Raw genomic sequence first — 23,832 nt, forward strand, 5'->3', positions numbered from 1 at the left:
TCACTTACTGTTTCAATGTTTATTAAAGTTAACTTTTATTGATCACGAGTCGTCAAACACGAACAAGCTTATGTGTGGATGTTGGATCAAATATCGTATGGCCGTCCATCTTACCTCTGGAGCTTGAATGCCAAAGTCCATACATTGACAAATTAACACCTAGGCCAGTCAAAGTCTTTTTAGTCTTATTTTAAAGTCAGCGCTGCTTTTTGAGAGGCACGCTCATTTCATTTTACCTCAGAAAGCCATTCAACAGACCGTTTACAAATAGCTCCTTTTTTATATTCAGTCAGTTGTTTTACTGTTTATTGACCCGGTCTGTTCTAAAAACCCTTTTAAAATGAGCCCATGGAACGTTTGCTGAACAGTGGCCACTGTGGCTACCAGCGACAATTACAGAATGATGATAAATGCTAAAAGGTAATGTGGACTGAACACCCAGTGAGTGTTGTGATTGCCAATAAATTCAGAGATGAGTACATGTGAACAGATGCAAATTAGGTCCAGGCAGTGCAAACGGAGAGAGCGACGCATCCGCAGGTATTAAAAATGTTTCAACCTGAGCCAAAGATTTGCACTCATTCCGAGGCTGTATGACTCCATTTAATGTCTCGAAGAAGAAAAGAGGGAGAACTGAACAAAATCAGGGGAATATTAAACAGGGAGTGGTTTTTCGGACACAGCCAAACAGTCGGCATAGTGTTAGTTAGATACATTGCCTTTTTTCAACAAATAAACAGATTGCAGAAACACTCCAGTAATCACATTTTAAAAATAAGGCAAAAATTGGCGTTGGGTTCAGTCTGAAAACACCTGAACAGAGACAGAGTCAGAAAACACAAGCTAACACTGGCCACCACAAGCTGCCGCTCAAATAAAGGCTGCAGCAGTAAAAGCCGTCATTGCGTCGAGGCTGCGCTTTACTTTATCAAGCCTTTTACATGAGAGGAACAATGTGTTATTCACTTCTCACAGTTACATACAGCAGCAGTACAACAGCAACTCTTGACTAGCAGCTCATTTTTGTCTCCGGCGTTTGCGAGCATTATAAAAGTGAACCCATTTTTCTCCCCCAACACAAATGTATAACTCAAGAATTCCTGCAAAATACCATCAGTCTGTTACTCAGAAGTTCAGAGTCACTTTAAAAATGAAATATCATCAATTCAGTAAATGACTCCATAAAAAAAGCTGGAGTTGGGTGGCAGTATTTCACCGGTGGTGTGCCACATTTCAGCTCCAGATTGGGCCTTTTGAAGAAGTTTAATATATCTGACTGCCCTTGTTTGTTTCCTGTGTGGTGACTGATTGTTGTGATTCTGCTGGGTGTTTTTATGCTGAGACGCCTCAACCTTTCCATCAGCCTTCCCAGTGTCAGTCTTATCCCTCCTCTGCTGTGCTGTGATCTGATGGTGTGTGTGTGTGTTGGCGTGTTTGTTTTCCTGTCCTGACTGATGCCCTGTCGGAGCGTCCCAGTTGGGTGTATTCATCATTATGGATGCGTGTTTAGAGCCAGGGATGCACACCAGGTAAAGAAGGGGGGGAGGGGGTGTTATAAATAGGCACTTGGCTCTCTAGCCATGTGGAATTGATGAGTTTCAGCACATTCTGCTCTGCAGTGCCAGGTTTAATTTCTACCGTCCTGACAGCACAAACCTCAGAGCCCGGAGACGCCACGCCTGACTGCCGCTGCTGTGCAAATGTTAGCCATGTTTGAGGATGGACGCACGCATAGAGCTGGCTGCAGCACACCTATTGGGCATCTGACTTGGTGTACATCCGCTCCTCTAAACCCCTGTCACCTTAAGAGACAGGCATCCACGTTCCCCTGCTGACCCCTCACCACACAGACACTCACCAGCAGCAGGGAGTAGCTAATCTCAGATGCAGTTTTGAAGAGCTAGCTCACTTCAGTCCAACATGGTCAACTACCTGTTATGAGGCAGGTGAGAGCCTCCCTCCCCTCCTCTGCTCCCTCCAGGCACCCTAAGCCAGAAAGAGCAGCAGCACTAGCAGTAGCAGTAACACCGTCTCTGAGGATCTCTGACTCCTGGCTCACTCTCAGCTGCTGGCAAGAGCACAGTCAAATTAGCCAATAAAAATGTGTGAAATCGGTGGCTCAGCGCCGGCGAGGACATGCCAGGAGAAATAAACATCAGCGCTCGCACAACCAGGAAAAGCTCATGCGAGGAGGAAAAGGCGGAACGGCAAAGCTGCTCCGCCAATTCTACGGCGCGATTCTCTGATTTCAGGCGCAGAATCGGAGCTGCACAGACAGTCAGAGAGCAAAGTTGTTTTCTCTGCTCCACTGAACACCGAGACCCAGCCTCAGATCAAGCCAGTGGCAGCACAAGTCAAAAGAACATGAGCTTCTGTCAGAGGATACACAGCCCACATGTGTTGGAGTGATTTAATTCCCTCTGTTCATCTGCGATGTCGCCCCCCCCACCGCTGAAAGCCTGGGAATACCAGTCTTCATTTCACATGATGCTTGGCTGTGAAGTTTAATTTCAGCAAAATCTAAACACGCTAATTAAATATCATAACTTTCTGAAGAAGGCTCTTGTAAAGGCACCTGAAATTTTAATTTAGACTTCAAAAGACCGAAGACTTTAAAGCAAATCTATTGTTTTTCATTTAGACTTGCAATTTTCTTTTCTCTGCAGTGCTGCAGTACGTAGTTATGATTGATCTGGTAATTAAAATATGCAGAGAGGGAAAAATATTAACTGCTCCTTTTTTCACTTTTTTTTTTTTGTTTTAGAAAACAGCCGACACATTTTCCTTCTCTTTCCAGCACAGATAATTAAATTTTGCACATTGATGTTCTTTATACAGCATTCATCGGCCTCATTATTTTTCCATTTTCATCTTTCTGGTGAGAGATCGATAGATTGATAAAATGATGGAGCCTATCTTAAATAATGCAAGCAGAGAAAAGTTACACTTACTTTGCTGCTGGCTAAGTGTTTGAACTTTTATTCTTCTTTCAAATTGTATTTAATATCCCATGAAGGTAGATCTTGCGGTATTACATGCTAGTGTAAATCATTTATTCCCGTTTTTGCTGTCCCTGTGCAAAAAAAAAAAAAAAGCAGCTCCTCTGTGCTCTTAGTGGGCCTATGGTATATGGGATGATGCTTGTCAAGGCTAATATCCTAAATGATAAAGAAACAGGCAATTCAAAGAAAGACAGCGTAAAGTAGGCCAATTAGTACCTAGGGAACATTTTGCTAGAAGAGATAGCAGCTCCAAATGTCACATGCACGAACATTAGGACCGATTGTTTATAATATGACCTGACAGTTTGGGTCTCTCTAATATGGGATTAACTACAATACTAATTAACATGTGGCTCTATTAAAACAAGCAGCTGCAAGTGAAGTAACTCTCACCAGGAGAGGGGAGCAACTCCTCTAATGTACAGCCCGCATTAAAGTGTTGCTTCTTCACCACAAATCAAATGTGTTTTTACACTTTAAAGAGATCTGCTTGTTTTATTCTTATTTTACACTGGAAATACGACATCTTAAATCACAGCCGCCACCCTTAAATATCTAAGCCCACAGATCAGAGCGTTCTTTGCCTTTGTCACAAACAGATATATGTTTTAAAGTCCCACTGCAGGGCTCTCTGTTTCATCCGAGACATAAAGTGGCCACGGTGGCCTGAGGAGAGTGTTAAACACATCCTCAATTAAAGCAAAGTAACTTTGCATCTCCTCGTGATTTCTCCTGCAGTCCCTATAATTGGGTCTCGGTGGATTTAGTGGGAGAGCTCCAGCTCTTCTTGTGGAGTGAGTGGGGCTGAGGGGATGGCCAAAAGGGAAAAAGCTGCTGGTCACCAGACCTTGGATGCTAGCAGCTGGCAGGAAGAGGCAAGAGTCAGCTGCAGCCAATCGGGAGCACAGGTGGACTCAGCCATGCTTCAGTCCTGACAGAGGGGCACTGTTCGTTTACAGGAGACATGGAGGTCCATCAGCTTCTGGGTGAAATGAACATGCAGGATTTTTTAATCTCCACTGCATTTCAGAGGGAAATATTATACTTATTACTCCACTACTTTTATGTGAGAGCAATAGTTGCTAGTTACATTTCATATGAAGATTTTAGGAAAAAGAAAGAAGCACATAATAAGCTTTTAAAATACAATAAACGAGTAAGTGTTAAATCAGGTTTCCAAACTCTTTGTCTTGTGACTGCAGCGTCTGCTTTGGGCTCCTTGTCGCAGATGTCTGTGAGTTGTTAGCATTTAGACTTGCCCTCTAAATTTCTCAGATGGTTTCATTTAAATAACTATTCAGAGGTGAAATTAGCCGTCACTTCACAACAAAAGCAAAGATTATAGAAAAGTCCTAAATAATTGATATACATTTGTGTTCGTTTCTGCCCCATTAATCATCTCACGGCGTCTCAGATGAATCTCGTGACCGTTTGGAGTGGGCTGACTATCGAGCTGTGAATAAAACAGTTGAAACTAGCTCCACCTCAGCCAGCTCCAACAGAGAACAGCTACGTACACATTCATGCATCAGCATTAAGGATTTAATAATGTAAAATATAATAATATGACACCCATAGTGGTGCATAACCAGTATTTTTACTTTTGTTGCCTATACTTATAATTACTTGCAATGGTGTATTTAGAGACTCACTGGGAGTTACTGTAACAAGATTAACATTTTTTTATGTCTTTCAGACAAGTGAGATGTAAAAAGTGTCCATGAAGATGTTGAAGATGCACTGTATCAGTGCCAATTAAAATATAAATACATAGAAGGTAGGCTGTCTAAAAATCTTTAGAAATATTTTTTCATGGTTTTCTTCAAACTGGCAAACCTTCGAGGCCGCTTTGGGCCGTGTGTGTGTGTGTGTGTGTGTGTGTGTGTGTGTGTGTGTGTGTCGGCATGTGTGCATGTGTGTTTATAGGTGTGAATGTGAGTGTGTGTCAGCATGTGTGCGTGTGTGTTTGTGGGCGTGTGTCTTCTTCTGGTGAGACATGTGAAGGACAGCTGAAGGTGCGGTGAGATCCAGTGATGGGCTTGTTTTATTACATCTCATATTGAGACCAATCTCTGTCCATTCACCTGAAGGACAGCCAGCTATTCCCTAACTAAATTAGCCAGCCGCTGTGGTGTGAGAGGGCCTCCACAGGCTCACAGAACCATGCTCTGACACACACACACACACACACACACACACACACAGTCACAGAGGCAGGTACAGGCAGTCACGCAATAATGTGCATTTTTTTCTCCTCCTCCTCTCTCATGCCAGAACTCTCACTTACATGCATAATCACATGTCCCGTCCCTCACTTTCCCTCTTTCACATGTACACACACACACCCCCCCCTCGGCTGGAGGCGATGGATGTGGGGTAATTGCAGTCATTGTGGCAGGTTCTGTGTTTGTGCCCCTGTCAGCGAGGCCTGCAGACCTCCTCCATGTGGGATCATGTGACAGATCTCAGCGCTGCAGCTTACCTGGCTGCACTTCACAGTGCATCCACCCTTAATGTAGCAAATGCGTGTTTTAGCGCAGTAGCTCTGTGGCTGGGAGGGTGACCGTTCTCTACTTGCTCTGTCTTCCCTAATGAAATGTCTTTTGTACAGTCTGTTTTTTTTTATTTTTTGTTCACTCACGGCGGATGTTCTAATGAGGCAGAGCCTGAAATAGCAGTGGGGCTAGCACTGCAGAACTATGACATCCCATGTGAGAACTTGCCCAAATCACAGTGGCTGCAGCCGTGCGTCAGGTTTCTTTATTTATAACCCGTATGGAATTGTCCTACACTCTGAGCATATGGAGGGTTATGTAACGCTCAGCATCCAATAGATAACCACTAAAGTCAGGTCCTATATATAAAGCTTGCTGAAGAGTTGTTTCTGAGGCTGCTTAAGATTGATTTAGCACTCCTGAATGTCTGCTTCACAATGATGTAACAAAGAGAATGGTTATGGTACAACAAAAAAATATTTAAAGAGCCAGCTCATGCGAAGGACAAAGGACATACCTCACAGTTACCTCTGGTGGTATCTAACCATGGCCTTTGATCTGGTTTTATTTACCCAGGTTTTGAGATCTATATCTCTGAGAATTCTGCCTCCACCCCCCCACAGTGGATGTGAAGGGATTTTGTAGGTGATGCTCACAGCAGTGGTGATATATGTCTTTGACGGCATGTCTGTCCCTGGTACTCAGGATGATCCCCAGACCTCACAGTCAACATGTGTTGTATGCATGTTCTATTAAAAAAAAACCACTAACCGTTAATAATGTGTTCTGTGGATCGGTGGCTCCTAACCCGGGATCAGGGTCCCTGCAAGGGGCTGCAAAATGAATCTGAGGGTTCGAGAGGTGCTTTCTTATGTAGGACAAGAAAAAACTGACTTTTCTAATATTTGCTTCTTCTTTTGAAATGCTGTATAGTTTTACCTCTCAGGGCCTGTGAAAGGTATTCAAATGAAACAGTCTTAAAAGGGAAAGTCACTCTTTGATTAAACTGCTCACAGCTCATAGACATGCACCATGTTACGAAAGTTTGCAAGTAGACGCTGCTTTTTATTCGGAGTTCATGAGCCGAAAAAGTTTGGAACCACTGCACAACCACGGAATTTTTAAATGTAATTAGCGTACGCTTGTTCAATACTGCGACACAGATGGAATTCCCTTCACTCTAACCTGGACAAAATAAACCCAAAACTGCGTTACTACACACCATGAAAAGTTTCCAAATTTGTTTCGTTATTTCAGTGAACTTACCCTTTGAGAAATAGTGACAAATACATTTTGAATGCTTGTTAATTGTATCAATAGTTGCTAGGATATGGGTTTGAAAACAAGATCAGCTCTTGCTGTTGTGGGGATCTCATCTGATTAGCCCTCATTCACTCAAACTGAAATGCCACCTCGCGCCTGTCACATTGCGTATGAGTGATCAGGCAGGAAAGCTGGTCATTACAATCATGACATCAAATGCCTGGCAGCAGAGGTCAATCAGCGTACATTAACCAAACAGAGCTCATTTGTTTTACAGCTTTTAGTGGCGTGCTGGCACCAGCGTACATGAGCTTTAGGCTGGCATCCAGCGGGCACGGAGGACCTCCCAGCAGAGCGGGAGCAAGATGGGCCTCGGCCAGCCCTCCAACAGCAGAATACGAAGGAGACAGAGAGTGGGGTGTTAATGTGTCCCCTTACCCCCCAGTGTTCAACCACTCAGCTGATTTATGCAGCTGAAATGAACTCCTTTACCCTGGGCATTCATAAATACCTAAAAGGTTTGAAAATGATGGTCAGGCCACTGCCAGAAAGATGCCGTGCACTGTTTTTGGTGGAAAATAATTTGGGGGAAATCCTTGCACTCCCCTCCAGTCTCTTCTTTCCTCTTTTTTTTTTTTTTGGCCACCACACTTTTTAATCTTTTGGTGTTGACATGTCATCCCACTGATGCATTAGTGTGTGAGATGGTGTACAGACAAATGCATGCACACCCCGTCCAAAGATCAGTCTTAACCTTCACCTGGTCCTAATTATAGCAGATGAAAGCACATTTCAGTGGCACTCTGGTGATCTGTCATCAACAGGCCCTCTCCAGTCTGGCTGGGAGTGATATCTCTCTGTAAAATATGTATGACATCAAAAAGCCTTAAAGGTTATTACAAATTAATAATGACTAGTGGGCCGAGAGCAGTAAAAAATAGCCTTCCCTTGGTGTCGTGTTTAAATGTTTAATTTAACATGCTCCAGTATAAATGTGGACTGCCTCCCAGCAATATGTGCAGGGCCCCAGGGCCTCTCCAGACTGTCGGTGGTCTGGAACGTTCAAACCCAGACCACCAGGCTCACGTGTATTAAGATCGACATTCAGATTAGACGGATTCATGCAGACGTGACTGATCATCCGTCTGGAGCCGTCAACTGTTATCTTGAAAAGGCGCTCTTCTGTCTGTGCATCTCCAACAGCATACAGAATTATAAAAACACTAAAGGAAGCAGTTTTACTCGGATCAAGTGCAAATTCTCTGTAGACTCTGAGACATAGAAAAGCTCTTTCTGAGTGTTTCTCAGAAGCAAGTCGAATCATTGGCCCTGAACCCCCCTCACAGTAATGTCTGAAGACACTGTACAAAATTGCCTTATTTATGCCTGTAATGTAAGCTGTCTGTTCTGGTGTCGCTCATTCTCTGTGGAAGCGACGACGGTGGCAGCCGAGTCTAGAGTGAATTTGCCGGGCGACTACCTGGGAAACATCAACAGTCATTAATTATGTAAAAGTCTTCTCACAGTGGGAGCAGGGAGAGCTGCATACAACTGCAGCGCCTGCTCCTATTAGACTCAATGTACTCTACAATGAGCCCCCACTGCCTGGGGGCGTGGAGGGATTATCAGCCTACCGCCACGACCCCCCATAGAAAGACACACACGCTGTACAGTGCACACACACACACTCACACACACCAAATGTGACGTTCTATTAAGTTCTGCACCAATGTGTGCTTGTGTTTAGCTGAGGAGGAGAATAACAGGAATCTCGGCGCTGTCTCTCCTCCCTAGTCACCCCATCATTCACTTCTCTCTCTCGCAAGGTCCCGTTAGGTCTTTTTTCACTCTCTCCAACAATTGTCTGCTTTCCGGCTTTCTCACTACAATGAATGAAATCGGCAAATCTGACAGGACAAATGATATGCCATGTTTGTCAGGAACGCCAGGCAAGGGGGCCGTTTCATTGTTGATAGTGCTGCCACCAACGGCGTGCCGGTCTCCGCAACTTGCAACCAAATTACCCACGGAGCCTTCCTGTGCAGGGCCTACCTGAGATCTTCCTCCGAGCAATGCAATTGACAACAGCAGATTTATCAAGCAAATAATAGGCCTAATTTCTGCACCATGTGTTTCCAATCCATCTTCTGTTAGCAGCAGACGCAGGATTGTTTGGCATACTTCAAGCCGTCTCCACAACGATCCGTTCCTCCGTCAGCTGCGCTCCTCTAGCCGTGGTTCAAGGCTCGTTCATCAGTGCTGCTCTTTTTAGCGGATGCGGCTTTGGCATGATGTTCCTCCATGCCGAAACAAAGGCAGCGCTGACACCTGTAATTAATTAGGCTATTATGCATTTCGCAATGATAATTGCCTCACTGGAAAGTCACCAGCCTTCTAAGAGGGAGAGAGAGGAGAGGTGGATGTAGAACGCTATCCATCATAGTGGAGCGCTCTCTCTCCCTCGCTCTCCCCTCGTGTCATGCTGTCTCACCTTGACTAGTGGAGGCAGGGCTAGAGAAACACTGTCAACATGTGTCTGAGGGCGAGATATGCAGCTGTGCCTCCCCCTTGCCAGAGCTGCTCCACGAGCACCCTGCCAGGGTCCATCCACTCCAGGGCTTTGGCTCGCATTGGCACAGTTACCCATGACACCCCATCTGTTGTAGCTTTGTTCACTAGGGCAGTACAGCACCGGGATAATGGGGGCACTTTATTTTTATAATTAGCCCTTACCTACACTTCTCCTCTCTCTCTCTCCTTTTAACAGTTCTCCCAGCTCTGAAATCTAGTCCAGGTGCACTCATGACTACTTTCCACAGCCCCCCCTTTCAGCACATCAACCGGTGCCTTCATCTTAGCCTCAGCACGCCCCCGCTCCCTCCCATCGTGCCATGATAGATACTTTTTCAGCAGACACTCTCTCCTCAAGGTTTAGGTCATTCGCTGCATCAAACGTTTGAAAGCGCGAGCTCAAAGAAAATGACAACTCCTATCTTTTGAACTACAAAGACATTCAGAAAAGATTTGTTTTCTTCCCTCCGTTTGTCTCTCACAGGCTCTTGACTTTGACTTTGCAGTGACTTTGAGATGTTAGCGCCGAGGCTGGCGCTTTTGAGTTTTGTCGAGGGCGGGTAACACAGCGCTTCTGCCGCCTGTTGATGGTGAGAGGGACCCAGAAGGCACCTGCTGCGTAGTGGAGACAGCCGGCCCTTTGATCTGGGTTTAATGTCGTGCCATGTTCTGTCTCTCATGCTGCTCCGTGTGCCACGTCTGTTGGGATTACGTCAGATCCACCTTTATCTATAGAGATCTGCTCTCCTCTCAGCCAGGGTCATTATCGCCACACTCCACGGGGGCATTGACCCAAGGTCTTGCTCATTTTGTCTTGTCTCATATTCAAGATATGCCATGTATCTTGAAGTACCTTTTTCTGCTCGGGGGAAAGTGATGTAGGTCTGTCAGTCCATCTGTACACCACTTCAGTCCAGACCGAAATATCTCAGTAACTGTTTGATGGATTGCAATACAATTTTGACATTCATGGTGCCCAGATGATGACTCTTTATGGCTTGATCCTTGATGTCTGTGATCCTCTGACTTCTAATCGAGCACCGATGTGAATTGACATTTGGGGAAATGTCTTGACAACCACTGGATGGATTGCCATGAAATTTGGTACACACATTTATGTTCATCTTAGGATGAATTTTTACAACTTTGGTGATCCCCTGAGCTTTTATCTTGCGCCATGATTGAGTCAAAATGTATATTTTTTTCTAATGCTTTAGTTTAGGGCAGAATTAATGACATTCTCATCACCCTCAGCTGTACTTCATGTTTAGCGCTAGTATGCTGACTCACTAAACTAAGATTTGTCAACATGGTCAACATTACACCTGCTAAACATTAGCATGTTAGCTATGTCATTGTGAGCATATTATCATGCTAATGTTTAGCTCCGTGCAGCTAGCAGAGCTTTAGACTCATACTCTTTTTTTAATGACTTCAAATGCAATAACAGTTGTACGAACATTCTCTCTTCTCTATGGATTAATAGGGTATTGAAACCTATATTGCTATATGCAGCGGGGAAAGTAAGTACTGAACATGTAAATTTTTGCCAGTAAATCAAAACAAATGAAGAAGAGGATGTGCAAAAAGGCATGGAAAGCCAAGAAACCGGCTGAAATCTGTCAGTAATTAGAATGCAATCTTGCCCCCTATCAGTGCAACTGAATATCAGCTGGTTTAGTCCTCATTGATGGCCTATAAAAAGGTTTCTCATTAGCAAGGTGTCACACAAGAATCATCCCATGATGGAAAAAAGCAAAGAGCTCTCACAAGAGCTTTGCAACCTCGTTGTTGCAAAACATAGTGACGGCATTGGTTATGGGCGAATTTCTAAACTTATGAACATTCCAGTGAACGCCATTGGGCCCATTATCTGAAAGTGGAAAGAACATCATCACACCAACAGTGAAGTTTGGAGGTGGGAACGTCATGGTGTGAGGTTGTTTCAGCACATGGTACTGGCAGACTTCATTTAATTGAAGGAAGATTGACTGGAGAAATGTACCAAGACATTCTTGATAATAATCTGCTGCCATCCACCAGGATGCTGAAGCTGAAGCGAGGGCGGACATTTCAGCTAGACAATGATCCCAAACACACAGCCAAGGAAACTCTCAATTGGTTTCAGAGAACGAAAATAAAGCTGCTAGAGTGGAAAATCCACGGAAAGAACTGAAGATCAGAGTTCATAGAAAAGGCCCCCGGAACCTTCAAGATTTGAAGAGAGTTCGTGTAGAAGAGTGGGCCAAAGTCACACCTGAGCAATGCATGCCACTAGTTTCTTCATACAGGAGGCGTCTTGAAGCTGTCATTACACACAAAGGCTTTTCTACACACCATTAAATCATTTTCAGTTTGTGTGTTCAATACTTCTTGCCTGTGTCGTTCCACTTTATTTCACATAACTTAATTTATGGACTTATTTGTTTTGATTTCTTTGTATTTGTGGACTACTTGGGTTGTTACTGCCATCTGGTGAAAAATTCATTTCAATAGCCCCATTAGAAATATATTTACTGACAAAAATGTTCACACGTTCAATACTTATTTTCCCCGCTCTGTGTTGTATATGTCATACATTGCTGTTTTCTACTTCCAGTCAAATGCAACTGAGCCTCTCCCATGCGTAAGGCTTCCATGAATTGAGTTGTATTTTCACTCTGAATTTGTCTTGAGTGCTGCAGAAGAATATTGGTCAGCTTTGGCTGTTTGTTTGGCTGAGATGGCACCTCTGCAGCGGCAGAGTGGCGTCAGTCCGTTGCGAGCGCAGCACGTTGACTGACAGGCGCTGCTGATTGGAATTGACGTGGCGACGAGATGTGTGTCAGTGCTCTGACTGCTCATCTCGCCAGGCATCCAGAGACGGCCACACCGCCGCCATGCTGCTACCACCGCTCCGAGATGGGTGTCACCATGATTAAATCTTCCCTCAAACACAGTCTGTGTGTAGTGTGCATCTGTGCGAGTGCGACGCGACGTGTGTTTGCATGCTCCCAAGTTCAAGTGCGTGCGCATACGTGGGTGTGCGTGTGTGTGTGTGTGGGTGTACACGGGTCTCTCACCGTCCAGACTGTATTGCAATAGTGTTTACCTCTGCCCCTCTCCTCCACCCACTCATCAGTCACTCCACACCAACTCATCTCTCTCCTCCCGCCTCTCCTCTGAACCTACACTCAACACAAAACAAACGCCAGCAGTGACAGCTACAAAAGTGCTGGGTGGCACAGCTAAAATATGACCTTTACTCTGCTTCTGAACAGAAAAATATGGTTTTGCATTTGCTTTTTTTAACATACAGATCACATATAAAGGAAACAGAAAGCACGTAACGGTCCTACAGTTATGTCCTTTGCAGATTTCTTCCTTGGTGTGTTACGATGTTGCAGACGGTCAGTGGTGCAGGCAGTCCTGTGGCCAGTCAGCCATTACAATGCATCGCTTCTATGTTTTAGCCTTTATTTAATGGTTCTTCAGGACACATCAGGAGACAATATTGAGCGAGATATGGAATCATATTGAATCAGTTGAATAGAATAAATTCCAAACAGTGTTTTCTTGGATGGCTTTGAAAATCTGAGCAGCGATTTGTAGAGAAAGTGAAGTTCAAACTACCAGACTGTTGGCTTCGCTCAGCCTTTGCATTATCATTGTTAGAACCATTACAGAAATATAATTAGAGCAAGATTAAAAACTCATACCTTTGTCTGAGTTTGTCTGTATTAGAGCTGAAACAATTGGCAGAAAATGTATTTTACAACATTTTTAATAATCAATGAATTGTTTAAATCATGTATCACAAAAAATCCTCAACTTTCTCTTCTCAAAAGTGAACTTGATGTTTTGTGTAAAGGCAAACTGAATATATTGGCCATTAGTCAAACAACGGGAAGCATTGCAAGATTATATTCTGGCTTTTTATAGACTAATTCATAAAGTGATTAATGAAGAAATATTTGACAGATAATTGTTACAATAGATACTTGGATACACAGCCTCTATGAGTTGCTATGCTGCTTTATTCTTCCAAATATCCCATAAGATTTGTCCTAGGAAGGCATAAATATTGGTTAAAATATTATTTTTTATGCAAGTGAAAAAGCCATTACAGTGAACTGTGGAAAATTAGATTCCCAGCACAGGGCCAATGGTTGGTAATTGTTGAAGAAATCTTTAGAATTGAAAAAGAAAGTAAGCTGAGGGAAAAAGGGACAGACATTATACAAGGCTCAAAATGGCGACAGTGACAGTGGGAGGGCAATTGAAGTGAGTCGTTGGAAATGTTTGACCAATAAAAATTAAATGGATTAAAACACTCCCAGCTTTAGATTTCAGTACAACTTAGCACAGGAGAGCAGTCGAGCACTGGTCATATTTCCCCTCGTTTTCTCAGCACTTATATTAACACCAAGGGCTGAAAGTTTGTCAGGAATCCAGTGGATTCTTCTGGAAGGTGTTGTGACAAGTGGTGTTGCAGTGGTGGTGGGCTTCCCACTGTTTTGTTCTAATAAGCATGGAGCGGGATCGGGGTTGTTGTGACATCCTGTCAGCCTGTGGGCTGGACTGGCGCTCAGTGAGCAGCGCAGTAGGATGGACTCCCTATGATTGTGCACTGACCTTTGCATCATGGGGAAGATGACAGGTAATTTAGAGGCCTCAGGGACTGTGGAACCATACATTTGCTGTCCCCAAACCACCCACAACAGCAACCACATTCACCTTGAGATGGGAGCAGTGTATCCATGAACACTGTATGCACACACACACACGCAGAAAACAGGATGAAATCACATGCTGTGTACACCCAGGCGCAGATGCATATACAGACACGCTCCAAGCATTCACACACTTTGCACACACACACACACAGTGCAAGATCTGCCTTGACACCCGCCCAACACCCCCATCATCATCACACACTCTAGTCACCTGCATCATCACAACCCATCGTCAAACAACCAAATCACAGGGGGTGGCAAACTGGTAAGGCAGAGGGGGAAAACGATGATTTAGAGTGATAATTGCATAATCACCAGTTGTGATAATTGTAATTGATGACTGCATAATTGCTAATTGCGCTCTTTATGGGAACCTCTCTTTTTCGTTGTCTCTCCGTCTCTCTCTCTGTATGTCGCTCAGTAGCCCTTCACTCTGCTTCTTCTACTTCATTCCAGATTTGTTCTCTCCTCCTTCATTTATACCTCTCTCCTCAACACATGCTAGCTTGTTCTCACACACTCAGATGCACACACAGAAACTCACTAGCGGGTACTGTAAGTATTCTCAAAGGCTTATCGGTAAGTATTTCCCAGCAGCCTTGTCCCAGAGGCTGTGTTCTGCCCACTCTGTTGCTGCGTGAAGAGTTATGGAGGAGCGCTAACAGGTTTCCTTTGTCTCTCTCTTGCTACTCTGCCCCAGGCTTTACTCCTGCTTGTAAAATCAACCTGTGGCCAAGCCCATTCCCTCGGTAGCCATATCCTTTATCACAAAACGGGTGAAAACAAAGAATGTGCTGTGAGCCGAAGCCAGGGCCAGAGCCATATCTCGCATCCAAAAGAGGAGAAGAGATTTGCCAGTTGTAGTCCGTCCTCGAGCCGTACCTCTCTGTACAATGCTCGTATCTGCTCGTATCTGTTAGTATGAGACTCCTGGCTCTGAAATCCAGTGTGCTTGGCTGGAGGTGGATTAGCATGGAGATGAAGATGACTCCCCGATCAGCCCGTATTATGCACGACACCTCAGAATGCTTTGATGATAGGACGGGTGGGTTGTGGAGGGGGGTATCTATACGCATAGCGGGCGCTAACATGAGAAGGCGTCAGGCAGGCGTGTGATTGATGTCTCTGCTAGCGTCTGTAGGCAGGTTAATGGTGTGATTGTGGAGGTAATCTCCGTGTTCTCTCGTTAAAGAATGATGGAGGGCCAGGAGACCCTGCACGTCTCTGGAAGAACGAGCCCTTGCTTTTGCCTTCACATGATCTGAGGCTTTTTACATATGCAGTTGGGAGCCTCATTTGATGTATATGTGTATGCTTCACAGGAAGCCAGGCCAGCCAGCAGGCCGGCAGTGAAAAGTTGATTAGTGGAGGTGGGTTCAGCCACCCTGCTGTAGTGGTCATGTTCAGGTGTAAGCTCAGGTTGGTGATAGTTTGTCTGGTTGTCACAAAGTGCTGCTGGAGCTTTGTTCATTGTCACATTTAAGGGCAGAGGTTTGTTATTGGCCACTGGTGACACTCACGGTCATGAAATTGCTTCTGTTCATAGTGAAAACGAAGCAAACATGAAAACAGTCTCTCATCAGTGAGCATAAAGCAAACCTTAGCTGAACCAACACGGGTTGTTGATGTGCTCTTAACCCACACATAAAGCTGGAAACGGTGTATATGGGGCCGGAGTGCTTCACACACGCTCACTGTTTGTGGGTGAACATGCCAACATGAACGTCATGTCCTGGAAGGACAGCAGAGGGGAGGCGGGTGGTTGGGGAGCAGGTGGAGTTTGGCGGTTGGGGGGCCTAAATTGGGGTATAGCTAAGTGAAACAACAGCATAGTGTAGCAGGGAGCTGGCTGAGAGCTGCAGACTATTGCATCTGTATTGATTGGGCTCCAGCCTTTTCCATTTTCCATGAACTCCTCTGAGCTGCTCCAAGTGGGAGTGATGGGGGGATTTGCTTGATCTTTATGATATTTCTTTAAACATGATGCTGTCGTTATACCTCCCCAGGGAGGACGCCAGCCATTTCCAGTAAATCAAAGGCTCTGCGGCTCCCTCGATGTTTTCCACACACCTTATTTATAACCCCACTAAACAGCCCCAACACACCACCACCACCGCCTCAACCACCACCGCTCTCATAAGTGTTTCCAGCCTTTGCGAAATGGATGTTTCTCAAGTGAGGAGCGGCCTGGCTCAGACCTACCAAGCGCTTGACCCTCCATAGTGGAGTCTATTCAGGCGATCCGACAGAAGCTGTAATCAACAGTGACAGGAATGACATAGACAATAGATGACAATAATTTGAATTCCATCTGCTCTTGGAGTGGGGGGTCATTTGGACGAGCCTGATCTGATTTAGCGTTGCAGAGCAGAGGACACCGAGACGCAACTACAGCGCGTCCTCTGACTTGCAAACAGGCCTCAGGTCTTAGCGGGAGTTGGGAGCTGGGTAACCCACATACCCACTAGTGCAGGTGCCCTCTCCATGGGGCCAGGTGGTGGCTAATTCGCTTTCTTTGTCCCTCCTAATGAATCGTTAATTGGTTTGCATCCCCCGTCGAGTGGAGGATAGCAGGTGCCGAGTGCTGCTGGTGATGGAGGCCACTGTCACTGGCGAGCCTTCTTGCACACACCAGCACCTACATTTAACAGGCCAAATGTCACCTCGCAACATGCAGCAGCTTGGCAGTTAAACAGGGAGGATGTGGTCATAGTGTACGCCTTGTTTCTCTAGTTGTCAGTGCTCATGTAGAAACACAGCCTTTGAGTTAGTTCATTTATGCACTGCACAGTATTTCTCTGTCATACAGCTGTGATACATTACATACAGCGCACATACAAGGCATGCAGGGATGTTGGTTTCATTTATTGAAGTATGTGGTGAGGTTGACCTTTCCTCTGTTTACTATTGATTCATTGTTAACTATTTAAGATTTTAAGCGTTTTCTGCTCTGTGTAAAATTATCAATTTAATACCTGAAATGTAAATGTGCTGTGCAGTGTGAGTGAGGCATATGCCGGGATCATATCCGTCGATGTTTACCTTAATGGCGTCCTCTCCCCTGCAGGTGGTTGCTCTGAACAAGCGCAGTAAGGAGGCCGAGTCTGCATTCCTGGGAATCTACAAACAGCTTATCGAGGCCCCAGGTGAGTCTCCCACTAAGACCAGAGATGTGCATCTTCATAAGCAACCGCAGCAGCACTATTAACTCCACACTCACACACATTACTTTCAGAATTATCTTTCCCCCTTCAAATATCACTTCCTGGAGATCAATTCCCCATCAAACCTTTACCACTATCACTGAACCAGCCCTGTTAGTATACACACAGAGATGCATCATGTATATGAAGCAACATACCCAAACCAAAAAGTAATTTTCAAGCCATAGATAGATATGGTGCAACAGCACATGGATGTAAGATACATAAAACGCTATACCCTGTGGCTCTTATCTATTTTTCAAAGTCTGTGCTCTCAGAGTGCTTTCCAAAACTCTGCGTGAGGCCACTTCAAAACCCAGCACTGGTCCTTGAGTGTAGCCTGGCTGAGGAGCGAACACATCCTTGAGGAGCTCTGCTGTTGATTGTGGAGGGCCAATTAAAATCCCAACTGAAGTCTGGCTCCGTGTGGAACGCAGGCCTGATGAGGCCAATGGGGGAAAAGGGAGCGAGGGGCAAAGACAGCAAGTTAAAGTGGAGGAAAGACATATTGTGTGTTTATTCAGTTGTTATTTCAATGCCAGGGCACATGTACTGTGTTGCTCTTTGTTGCAGGAGACGGCAGCAAAACGCAGCCCAATCTCAGTCTAGATCAGAGAAACACTTGTGGCAGGAGTAGAGAATGCTGTTTACAGATTCAATGAATACAAGATAAAAGTCTGCGTCAGAGAAATAGCGACGGCAGCAACTGACTTTTAAAGGTCTCCATTTTTCCTTGAAGTCCCCTGCTTGATATTGCGCCACCACGCACACACACACACACATGCACGCACACACACATACGCACACACTTTGAATGGAGGTATTTTCTTGATAAGAAATACCGTCCTTTGAAGATGTATTCAGTTTGATTTTTCTCACCTATACCTTTTATATCAAGGCCTTAATTCAAGCCCAGAAGCGTCTTGTGGGATATATTTTGTCACGAACCCCTCTCAAGTAGAGAGGAGAGTCAACTAGGAGTTGTTATGTTCAAGAACAAAGCCTTTAAAATAAAAAGAAAGGCCACTGTCAGACAGCATCAACGGATAAGTCTTAGAAAAAACGACAGTAGCTTTTGTTTTCAAGGTGAATAATAATTTTCCTCTCTGTCTCTTTATATACAGCGTCTATGTGTGGTCATTATATTGAGTATACAATAGTAGACCTTCCTGTGTCAGGTTACATCAGGTGACGTAACACAGCCTGCCTCCTACCTCCATTTGACCTTACCTTTACAAAGGGAGTCTGTTTCACTCTATCACTGCGACCCGCACAAAGTGAAGCCACTTCCATTCTTTCTCAGCAAAGGTCAGAGAGTGGCAAACAGTGCTGGGCAAGAAAAATAATTAATTACTCATTACTTGCTGCTCAAAGGAAATGTAATGGCATTACTTTAATAATGTGATGATTATTGAATTATTGGAATTGATTACTGGAAAAGTAATAACGTTGATAATTACTTGACAGCAAACAGATACATTAGTCGTACTTTACTTTTCATTACTCAGCCTAGTTACATAAAAAGGTGTCTTGCAACCATTTCTGTATTGAGCATGCTTGGAAATAGACAATGAGACACTCACTACGTTTACATGCAGTCAAGTAACCCTTTCATAACCGGAATATCAGCAATAACCTGGTTGCACACGGCCATGTAAACACCAATAACACTTGAAAAACCGGAATATGAGCATATTCCGGTTTTTCAAAACCCAAATATGACCCCTGGGTTACTCCTTTTCTAAGCCGAATATTTGGTCATGTATACGCCTGTCAGAATATCCCCATCGAACAGAACATTAATTTGTGTTCTGTGCATGTTCTGTTCGCAAGGAATCTTGGTCTTTTGAGTGCAGGTAGCATGGATATGGATGGCACAGCTCCGGCTCCATTTCCTATTTCTTCACGTCCTCGCCTTCCCTTAATGAAGAAAGTGAGACAGAATAGTGTCAAGTACTGGTGGTGGGTCAGCACCAGCACCAAAGCGCAAACGAAGGCGACTGCTACCGGCCCCGGGCTGTTGTTGTTGTTGTTTTTGGATACAGGAAGAAGAAGCTGAAATGACGCGCATTGCGTCATGACGTTCTCCGTGCCTCGAAACATTGTCCGTGCGTCGCTGTTTTGATCGGGATATCCCAATTGATTACCCCTGTTTGCTCACGCATGTAAACAGGTTATTCCGAATGCTTCAGAAACCGAAATATTGACCATAACCCGAATATTGACTGCATGTAAGCGTAGTCACTGTGGTTTAACAAGCTGCCAGATTCCTGAGCTAGCTTAGCCCTGCTCTGTCACACCCCGACCAAACCCGGCTGATTCCTGAATATGGGGTTTGTTAATGTAAACCAGCCAGGTGGATGGTGTATTCCCCTCCTTTTAGCTGTGGCTAGGCTCCCCACACCTCTACCCACCGCACCAAGCTAACATGTACATGAACAAGTCTGTCAGGGATGGTTTAGTAACTGGGCAAAGCAGGCCCCAGGATCACGTACACTCAGGCAACTGAAATCCAAGGTTCACTGACAAATTTGGACTGCTAAAGCACAACGTAACATAAGCTTCACCTGAATTTTGTGATAAATTGAATAAGCACAAACTGGCAAACAGAAAAGCTAATGAGCATCAGTTTGTCTCTGGATCTTTGGGTGATTACTGAAGCTGCTCTGTGCAGTCTTCTGTGTGCTCTGGACTAAATTTTCACACCGTAGGGAGTAGGGGGTCAATCGAGGCCCAAGAGCAAATTGTTGCCCCAAGGCGCCTTAATTAGTTAATCTGCCCATACCGCGTCTCTGCTAAACACACAGAGAAAAGGCTCGTTCTGTGGTGTCGACAGAGCACTTTGCTGCACACAGCTGTACACGTGGCAAACAAAATCACACAGATGACTGAATGAATGAGTGCAAGTTAGTAAAGATGAAGTCTGTCCACGGCGCCACCTTCCCAATCACCTACGTACGTCACGCAAATCGTGAAGAATGGTAAGCTGTGATTGTTCAGGGTCCTGCCATGTCTTTCAGCCAAGTCACAGCAACAGTTTATGACTCACTGATTGCCCAATCTGACGTGGTGACGATCTTGAAAGGCAAAAACATGGTGTTGACCGACCCCGTCATTAGGCGCCTCCATTGCCAGATATCCCCCCACATCTCTGGCTGCAGCCAAACCGAAGACAGACCACTGGGAGAATTTCCGTGTCGGGCCCTTGCAGTACCTGCCATCTGTGAGGAGGGCCTACAGTATCCTGTGCCTGTTTGTCACTGTACATCTTGCTGCTGGTGTCCAAGGTCACAACTCCCACCCCCCCCTCTCCTGCCCACCCCTCGCTAGAATGGATGACTCCAGGTACACCGGAGGACAGTCATTTGGCTGTGGCCCCACTTCATTTCTCTCTGCCCCTCAAACACAACAGTGAGCTTCCCCACCATTCCCCCAACAAATGCTACAGCTCATGTATTTTTAATCTTTTGACAGATGCAATTATTCTTTACACGCCATGCTCGTTAATCTTAATGCAGTTATTACTATTCATTGCAGGACGTTTTTTTCCCTCCTATTATTTCATTTGAAAGTGCCCCTCTCTCAACGTGTGTGCGTGCGTGCTCATTTGTGTGCCCGACACTAAGGCCTTCAGCCCAATCAGAGCAGGCCAACAGCAGAGTTAATGAATGCAAGAAGCGAACAAGGAAAGTGGGGGAGGGGCGCGCGCAGCAGCAGCAGCTCAATATGTGACCTGTTGTATCTGGCTATCATTAACATCTGGTCACATATCAGTTATCCACTTCGCCTTGCCCACTATTGAATATAAATAACATATCCGTTACGTTTGTGAGATTTGAGCTTGATGGCGTTACACTTTGTTAATGCAAACTAATGCTCCTGTTCAATGGCAACTGGAATGCAACAGTAAACTCCGAACAGAAATAACTTCTTGATGCGCGTGATTGAAGTGATTTTTTTTTCCTCTCTCCTCTTGCCTTTTATGAGGCCCCTAAGCCGAGATGTCAATCCACTGGAGTGTTTCATTAGCGTTCTATATTTTGATTTGCCTGTGACATCTCCCCATGCTGTGCACTGTAACTCCTACCCAGTCTGGGGCTTGAAAGAGGCCTGTTAACAGTGTTTCCCTAACAATGTTTATATCACCTCCGCACGGTTTTGATCAGTGCAGATAAACACGTCCTGATCACTGAACGCTGAAAAACAGTGGCAGCTTCAGCCCGAATTCATGGGTTTCCCAGAGATGCACCTAACTTCCTCCCTCTTCTTCTCTCTCTCCTCCTCGCCGTCTCATTCTGCTCTTCTCTCATGGAGTGTGTGAATGTGTGCGAGTGGCGTTTGAACGTCGGCGTTTGTTGCCACCTCTGTGAGAGCAGCGAGGCCCTGTCGCCAGGGGCGTAGCCCTGAGACTGACGCTCCAGGTGTTTGCTCTTCCTTGCCTCCTCTCAGTACACACACTCATCCCTCAGGATCCACCCCGCTCCCTCTCTCCTTTAGAACACAGCTCCTTTTATCTGAGCGGGGAGCTCACTGAGAGTTTGTGAAGATTCTGATCTGAATACACCCCTCTAAGTGTGTGTGCGTGTGCGCCGGGCCTACGGCATGTCTGAGGTGTGTGTGCTTCTAAATACATGCGTGTGTGCGTCAGTGGGAATGTTATGGCAACAGTGCTTGCTAGTGGTGACCAGTGGTACTGCAGAGCAGAGCACAAGCACAAGCAGCTTTTTGTCACATTAAGTTGCGTGTCTTCCTGTGATACGAGATGGTCATAAGTGCCTTACATATTCACATCGGATGTTTCCCAGGGCTATGAGATTATCAGTACAGAACGTACTGACCTTAGTAATTCAGAGTCATTCAAATGCATAAAGAATAGCTGTCCTTCTTCAACCCTTCATATACATAAGCAAGCACCAGTGAGAGAGGCCTGCAGGGCACAGCAAGCTGGCTTTATTGTAATTTTGCAGCTGAGTACCTGCAGTCAGAATGAGAGCGGAGAAGGAGTGCCATGTGCGTTTGTGGCGGTCTGTCGGAAAATAACGACGTATAAAACCTGATGGAAAATGAAAGCTCTCTGGGCGGGACGAGATTATGCACAAGTGATTAATAAGAGCAGTAATAAACAAAGGCCCAGGAGATGTTTGAGGTGCTTAATAATGCATTATGTTCATAAAAGAGCTGGGCCTCTCCAACTGATCCCTGTGGAGTAGGAGACCCCAGAGGGACCAGGAGAGAGTGTGCTCTTAAAAGACAGCAACTGTGTGTGTGTAGGAATGTCTGTGTGTCCGTGTGTGTGTGTGTGTGTGTGTGTGTGTGTGTGTGTGTGTGTGTGTGTGTGTGCGCGTGTGTGTGCCTGCCTGCGAGCAGATAAGATGTAACCATGGGATTCAAAAATGTAAAGGCTGGTGTATTTGATGAGGTTAATTAATAGTGATTTGTATTACATGTCTCATAAATAAGAGCGTGAGGTAGGTAGTTTCATTTTTTTAATAAAATTTCAAGTGAAGTTTGTGTGTCACTGGCACTTCTTTCTTCGCCGCAGCGTCTCGTGTTAATTTTAAATGCTATCTAGCTCTGGCGCCACTCTTTGTTCTGAGCTTTAAAATGTGTTGGTATTGATGTCATTCCTTCTCCGTCCTTCAGTCTGTCAGACAAAGACATGGAACGACGATGAAAAAGAACAGGTTAAGAAGTTTCTCTTTCAGCTTTGTTTTGTTCACACACAAAAGCCGCCGCTTCCCACAATCTTTTTTTTCATTCCACCTATCTTTTTATTTGAGCATTTTCTCATTCCTTCTGCCACATCAAGGTAAAGCGAGACTCCAGTTTGCTATCTGAATATCAAATGCTCGTTGGTTTAAAATGCACCACGAACACAAAAGTCATGTTTATGAATTTGTTGCAAACAGTTTGTGTTTCTGGCAATCAAAACTAATCCTTGACAGGCTGAAGAAAAGAGTTAGCAATTTATCCTACATACCGCATTTCACTTAACCTTACACTGTCTGTGCAGGCTAAAGTAAAGACTAAGTGTTCTCTCAACCCAGTTTTGGTTCTCGACAATATCTAAACAATATTACAGCAGTGTTACTGTTTGTTGCAGCAGCGGCAGAGCGTGTTTATGGACCTTGAAGTCCACTCAGAGGAAAAAAAAACAAGACTGTTTTGAATGAAAAGAAAAAACCTTGGAGCACAGCCTTGTAAATTAATTTGTTCGTGTTGTATGATGGGAACACAGCTGGCCTCATTAACATGCGCACAACAAATAATTATAGCGTTTTTTTTCTCTCTTCAGCCAGCCAATGCTTGGCTAATGGGCTTGCTGGGTTAATTATGTCAGAGCGTAATTACACAGGGCCCAGGGAGACATAATGGTGCACCCTGCTGCGCCCACACCGCCTAATGATGGTGTATCGCTGACAGGGCCAAGACGGACCGCCCCGACACACCTGCTTGTCTTGGCGCACACCACCCTGGTCCACCCCCACCCACCTAGACACACATCCTGAACCTGTGCACTGTCCTCCCCGGTGCCACCTGCAGTCGGCTGAGCAGTCCAGCGTCTGACAGGCTTTGGCTCCGG

At 45.1% G+C, this 23,832-nt stretch overlaps 1 protein-coding gene across 2 annotated transcripts in view; it reads left to right on the plus strand.

Annotated features, from left to right (window-relative positions):
• The window catches only part of cux2b (cut-like homeobox 2b), an 83,067-nt gene that overhangs the window by 38,435 nt on the left and 20,800 nt on the right, over window positions 1-23,832 (plus strand). For both annotated transcript variants that reach the window (XM_070964352.1, XM_070964353.1), the window contains exon 4: window positions 17,114-17,192. In XM_070964352.1, the coding sequence (XP_070820453.1) occupies window positions 17,114-17,192 (79 nt within the window). The remainder of the gene's footprint in view (window positions 1-17,113; window positions 17,193-23,832) is intronic.

The sequence above is a fragment of the Chaetodon trifascialis genome, chromosome 6 (genome assembly GCF_039877785.1).
Source record: "Chaetodon trifascialis isolate fChaTrf1 chromosome 6, fChaTrf1.hap1, whole genome shotgun sequence".
Lineage (NCBI taxonomy): Eukaryota > Metazoa > Chordata > Actinopteri > Chaetodontiformes > Chaetodontidae > Chaetodon > Chaetodon trifascialis.